Here is a 7074-nt window from a genome sequence, read left to right on the forward strand (position 1 = left end):
GGAACTGGTGCTTTACAGAGAGTAAATGGGACAATGAAAAAGGAGGATTACCTCCAAATTCTTCAGGACAACCTGAAATCATCAGCCCGGAGGTTGGGTCTTGAGCGCAGTTGGGTGTTCCAACAGGACAATGACTCCAAACTCACGTCAAAAGTGGTAAAGGAATGGCTAAATCAGGCTAAAATTAAGGTTTTAGATTGGTCTTCCCAAAGTCCTGACTTAAACCCCGAAGAAACAAGTCCATGTCAGAAAACCAACCAATTTAGCTGAACTGCACCAATTTTGTCAAGAGGAGTGGTCAAAAATTCAACCAGAAGCTTGCCAGAAGCTTGTGGATGGCTACCAAAAGCGCCTTATTGCAGTGAAACTTGCCAAGGGACATGTAACCAAATATTAACATTGCTGTATGTATACTTTTGACCCAGCAGATTTGGTCACATTTTCAGTAGACCCATAATACATTCATAAAAGAACCAAACTTCATGAATGTTTGTTGTGACCAACAAGTATGTGCTCCAATCACTCTATCACAAAAAAAATAAGAGTTGTAGAAATTATTGGGAACTCAAGACAGCCATGACATTATGTTCTTTACAAGTGTATGTCAACTTTTAACCACGACTGTAGTGTACATACTATTATGTATATTATTTTTTAGATTTGGGGGATTCATTTTGAAATCGACAAATTTATTGCTGCCATTAATTATTTGTATATTACTTTACCGTTGCTTTCTAATGGGTACGCATGCAATTTAATACAACGCCTGTACTGCATTTTAAAAAGCTGACTTAATATAACAATAATAATAATACAAATAATATTACACATTTCTAGGGCTAGAGAAACAATGTATTCATATTTACATGTATTGATTTATTTCATATGATATAAAAACTATAAAAGATATGATGAAAAACACATTCAGCTCCATGGCTCTCCCCATTGGACCGTCACATCCACACCAGCCAATGGGGGAAGTCGAAAGGCGGAAGTGTATGAATAGATGAGTGCGAAATGCTTAGGGACTAACTGTGTAGCCACACACCTCCTCAACTTTCAAAGTTGTAAAATGTGCTTAATTTTAGGGGTTTATTTGTTTCTCTAGCATAACAGGCTAATGTTTGACGTCTAAAGCGACCTTTGCGAGCTGAAATGAAGACACTAATTGTAGGAGTGGGTGGGTAAGTACGAGTGTCTTTACCTATTTTTGCATTAATTGAACCCTGCATGAACATTTCATTGGTGGTTGAAATGGGAATGGTTAAGTTGAAATGCATGGGCAAACGTTGTTTTTTTTTTAAAAGAAAAGTTACAGTAGGGCACCGTTAAATCGTGATAATCAGGTCACAGCATGTGACAAACATTCAGTTCAGTTCAGTTCAGTTCAGTTTCAGTTTATTTCGAACATGCATGCATACGATACAATGTAATGCATCACATATTTCCAGTTGTTTCATTACAGCACGTCCGAAAAGGAGTAGGAAGAAGACCTTATTTATTCCTACCCCTTTTCATAACATAGCAATTTTATCCCTTTTCCCTGTTCTCTGTAACAGAACAGTGAACAAATAAATAATTAATACACCATAGTAAGCAAACAAATATTAAATACATAAACACTCTTTGTCTCAATAACAAAAACAAACAAACAAAAAAAAGGGTTCAAAATGTTCATTATAATTCTTGTTCTGTGTACTTTGTGAACACTTGTAGTTCTTAAACTGAATCATATTGGTGCTTTGTTTGATTTATTTGGTTAATCCATTCCATAATTTAATTCCACATACTTATATACTAAAGGTTTTAAGTGTCGTACAAGCATACAAATGTTTTAAATTAGACTTTCCTCTAAGGTTATATTTCTCCTCTTTTGTTGAGAAAAATTGTTGTACATTTTTGGGTAGCAGATTGTTTTTGTACATCCTTTTAGCTGTTTGCAATTCACCAAATCGTTGAATGTCAATAATTGTGATTTAATAAATAAAGGGTTTGTATGTTCTCTATATCCAACATTATGTATTATTCTAATTGATCTTTTTTGTAACACAGTTAGCGAATGAAGCACACATTTGTCGTTGTTCCCCCATATTTCTACACAATAACTCAGATATGGTAACACTAGTAAGCAGTAGAGAATATGAAGTGATTTTTGGTCTAGAACATGTTTTGCTTTACTCATTATTGATGTGTTTCTTGCTACTTTATGTTGTATATTTTTTTACATGAGATTTCCAATTCATTTTATCATCTATTATTACACCCAAAAATGTTTTTTTTTTTTTTTTTTTTTTTTTACCCTTTCAATATTTACTCCATCTATCTGTATTTGTTTGACTTTCTCTTCTACTGTTACCGAATAGCATTATTTTAGTCTTACTGAGATTCAAAGATAGTCTGTTTTTGTCAAACCATCTTTTTAATTTGGTAATTTCTTCTGTTATTATTTGTATTAGCATCTGTGTGTTCCAACCTGAACAAAATGCAGTTGTATCATTTGCAAATAATACTAACTTTAAGCCCTTTGTAACTTTACAAATGTCATTTATATAGATTGAACACTTTTGTGTGCTTGAATGCAGAGCAACTCAATGCGTGTGTGTTGTTTCATTGTATGCATTAGTTTTGTGATTCTTCTCATTTAGAGTGACCAACGGAGGAAAATCCACTCTTTCCAAGTCCCTACAGGAGATGATCCCCAACAGCTGCATCATTGCACAAGATGAGTTCTTCAAGGTAAGATATGTTTCCTGTCATTTATTAATGACAGTGAAAGCTTGCTCATAGTGCATTTTGATTAGGATGATTCTTTGGTACCAGTGGACACTAATGGCTTCAAGCAGTATGACAGTAAGAACATTTGTATTTATACAATGCACTTTATTAAACCACTTAAAGGGGTCATATTATGATTTGTTTTCCACATTTAAAACACTTCCTTTTGGACTACATAACATGTAATGCTGGCTCTGTTGTCAAAATTTTGAATGGATTATGTTTACAAACCACCTGCAAGCCGCTCTCTGTCTCTTTAGGATGCGCCGTTTTGTGGGCCGTCTTTTTTACATGCCCCCTCTTCGACTGAGTCTTCTCCACTGCCAACCATGTTGTAGTTTTTAGCGCTTCCATATCGACTCTACTGACAGATATAAGTTAGTCCATACACTGCTTTGTATTAGAAATGGCAACAGCGGAGGATGCATGTGCACGTAGGAGCCAGTCTGCCAACAACCAAAGGATAGAGAAAAATAAGGAAAATATTACGACTTGTCCATGGCAGTGTTTTCAACCACTGTGCAGTCTGGTGTGCTGTGGGAGATTATCTACTTTCACCTATTTGGGTAAAAAAATATTTTTGCAAACTAGTAATTATAGTCTGCAAATTATGTGTTGTTGTTGAGTGTCGGTACTGTCTCGAGCTCGGCAGAGTAACCGTGTAATACTCTTCCATATCAGTAGGTGGCAGCCAGTAGCTAATTGCTTTGTAGATGTTGGAAACAGCGGAAGGCAGCGTACAGGTAAAAGGTGTCTAATGCTTAAACCAAAAATAACAAAAGGTGAGTGCTGCTAAGAAAAGGCATTGAAGCTTAGGGATGGCTATGCAAAACGAAACAAACTGAACTGGCTGCAAACAACAAAAACAGAATGCTGGACGACAGCAAAGACTTACTGCTTGTGGAGCAGACGGCGTCCACAAAGTACATCCATACATGACAATCAACAATGTCCCTACAAAGAAGGATAGTGTCCGCACAAATAGTCTTGATTGCGAAAACAAAGCAGGTGAGCGGAATAGCATTCAAGGAAGACATGAAACTGCTACAGGAAAATACCAACTAAAGAGGAAAAGCCACCAAAATAGGAGCGCAAGACAAGAACTAAAACACGACACAGGAAAACACCAAAAAAACTCCAAATAAGTCACGGCGTGATGTGACAGGTCGTGACAGTACACCTACAAGAGACAAGAGCTATAGTGATGCATGCTTGGTTATGGTTTGAATTCATATCCAACAATTGCGAGAACATCTTTTTATTGTCAATATCAGCTGCTGAGTTTCATTTTTTATGTTTTCTGCTGGTGGTGTGCCTCTGGATTGTTTCAATGAAAAAAATGTGCCTTGGCTCAGAAAAGGTGGAAAAACACTGGTCCAGGGTGTACACCGCCTTCCGCCCAAATGCAGCTGAGATATGCTCCAGCACCCCCCGGGACCCCGAAAGGGACAAGCGGTAGAAAATGGATGGATGGATATTGACTACAATAGCACAGGGACTCGCGCAAAGCTCTTCAGGTAAAACTTTACCATATATGAAGATATCCGCTGAGATCACCAATGGGAAAAACGTCCCAAATGGGGCAAATTCCAAACAGGTCATTTTGGAGGAAGTATGAAGGAAGGCAAAATGTTTTATAAATATCTCCACCATGCGTTCATGGTTTGATTTAAAATGTTCTGGACTTATGCAGATCCCAAATACACAAAACAAGTACCAATAAGTAAGGAAAGTTGGTTTTGCATAATAGGTCCCCTTTAAGGTAATCCGATACATACTGTACATTGTATTAAGATCTTCAATACAAAGCAAATGACAATGTGTTCTGGCGATGTTGTCCAGCCCTTGATGCTCTCCACATGGACACCATGATGAGCGAGGTAGAAGCCTGGCAAAGAGATCCCAAGACCATCTTCAGGAAATCACATCTGGCCCAGGAGAAGACGACGCCATCATCAGCTGTTGACGTGTTTGTGCTGATTGTGGAAGGCTTCCTTATATTCAATCATAGGTCAACCTTTTTTATGGCAGCTAATACTACAACTGCAACATTTAATCAATTAAAATATATATTTTTTTAAGACATGTTATTTATAAGTGAGACCAATATCCTTTTTTACATTAATTATATGAACTATTTTGACAGTTCAATGTTAAAATGGGAAAATTAACAGTGTATTTTTTTTGTAATGTTGACATCATCTAATAACTAACACATTTTTATTCAGCTTTAGTGTAAATAGTAGCTGTAGTAATAGTGGTATCTCACAATAGTGAGTAGACCGCTTACATTTCATTAAACATATTTATTACTGTATATCTTCAAGGGACAATACTAAAGAGACGTTATTATTTTGGGGGGTGTCAGTAGTATACAGCTATACTATCCACTAAAAAGACTTGACACACAGCCATTATTGTATAGTATGCTCACATTTGTGTGATACTGGAATACTACTACTATTATAGATCCCCATTTTTAGTTTATGTATTGTTCTTTGCAGCACTTTGAATGAGCTCATGGACAAAAGGTACTTCTTGGAAATACCTTATGACACATGCAAGGAGAGACGATCGTGAGACTCAATCCTTTTTCATCTCTTATTTGAATTAACTTTCCATAAGCATTTCAAAAGTCTGTGTTTGCAAAGTTTGAGGGTCTATCAGCCGCCTGATCCTCCAGGCTACTTTGATGGACACGTGTGGCCCATGTACCTGAAGAACCGCCAAGAGATGGAGCGCACGTGCACAGGAATCGGTATATATCTTCGACATATTTTCTTCTTACACTCTTGGTTTTTTTCAGGTGATATTCATTGGTGTGACATCTTAACATCTGTTTATGTGCCAGTGATTCTGGATGGACTCGAGTCAAAGGAGGAGTTGCTGGCCACTATATATCAAGATGTTTGTCAAGAAATAAAGAGGTGCAAAGGTAAGCTCAAATTACATTTACATTTACATCTCTCAATGTGATTAATTACAGAGGGCAGCTTTTTCCATTTTCAGCACTTTTTTTGCACATGCTCAGATTACTAGCTGCCATTAGTGGAATATATGCATTTTTATACATAATGCATTGTTTGATTTTGTTTACAGAGAAATACTGAAAATGTTGTTCTATTACCGAATTTCTTCTGCTGTTGGTGATCGGGAAGACCTTTGCGTTCATGGAGTCAGTTGTGCACCGAAAAGGACCAAAATAACGTGTAAATGTGTTTTTAGATGGTTAGGTAGCAGTAGCTGACATGGATATGGCGATGTAAAGTGTAATGCTTGCACAGAGAAAGCTACACAACTTTGTTTTAAGCTAACTTTATTTGTAATTGTTACTGTTTTGTCTTTTAAAATATATGTGCAGTTGTTTCATTCAAAAGGTCTGTTAGAAGCATACTAATGAGAAAAAAACGTACTTGGGAATTTTTCATTCAATGATAAGAATAATGTCGTATTACAAGAATAAAGTTGTATTTTCACAGGAGGAGTCAAAGTTGTACAATGTTGAGAATAAAGTTACATTATATTGGGGGGGGAAACCTGTAATGTTAAATGATGTCTATGGATGTTCTCATTCGTTCAGGTCATTGTATTCTCAGGACATTCAATCATTTGCAACCAGACTGTTCAGTTTGTCTCAGAAGACGTTACGCCACTCATCCAAGTAGGTTTCATCAATTCATGCTCCTAGACTTAGATTGGTCAAATCTGGTTTTAGACTTAGTTTGGTCAGATTTAGATTAGATCAGACCAATGTAATTAAGTTGTATTATTAAGTTTGGAAAAAGTGGTAATACTGAAAAGAAAACAAGTTTGAAGGATTTTGTTATATTACAAGAATACAAGTTGTACAAAAATTGTAAATACTATGTTTTAAAAAAGGTAAATTTATGATAAAACAGTTTTAAAATGAAAATAAAGTACTTTTAACAAATAGAGGATCTCATAGAACACATTTACGTTTGTTGCGGTCTGACTATTATTTTATTTTCTTGTAATCTTTGACTTTTTTATTTTCTATTTGGCCTTTGTACTTCATATTTGACTGGTTAATCCAAATAATGAGATTTAACAGATAAACAATACATAAAGTGTGTATCACCTTTGAGTCATGGAGTTACAGGAGTATTCATATATTATAAACAATAAACCATGTTTAATCATCTTTCTCTGTTGTATGACTTTATGCATAACTTTGGCTGGCTGTGCTTGCTCTGGGCTGGAAAATGTATTTAATTTGGGTTTTGTTTTTCACGTCAGAACAGGTAAAATTAAGACAATATTTAATCAAAAAAAGGTACA

At 35.9% G+C, this 7074-nt stretch overlaps 1 protein-coding gene across 1 annotated transcript; it reads left to right on the forward strand.

Annotated features, from left to right (window-relative positions):
- Positions 1-946: 946 nt before the first annotated feature.
- Positions 947-6864, forward strand: nmrk1 (nicotinamide riboside kinase 1). Its single transcript, XM_061928716.1, has 8 exons — positions 947-1184; positions 2646-2736; positions 2802-2850; positions 4618-4786; positions 5280-5351; positions 5427-5533; positions 5627-5710; positions 5875-6864. Exons 1-8 carry the CDS (start codon positions 1156-1158, stop codon positions 5883-5885), a joined length of 612 nt encoding a protein of 203 aa, XP_061784700.1. The 5' UTR covers positions 947-1155; the 3' UTR covers positions 5886-6864.
- The last annotated feature ends 210 nt before the right edge of the window (positions 6865-7074 follow it).

This window comes from Nerophis lumbriciformis, linkage group LG33, assembly GCF_033978685.3.
Source record: "Nerophis lumbriciformis linkage group LG33, RoL_Nlum_v2.1, whole genome shotgun sequence".
Classification (NCBI taxonomy): Eukaryota; Metazoa; Chordata; class Actinopteri; order Syngnathiformes; family Syngnathidae; genus Nerophis; species Nerophis lumbriciformis.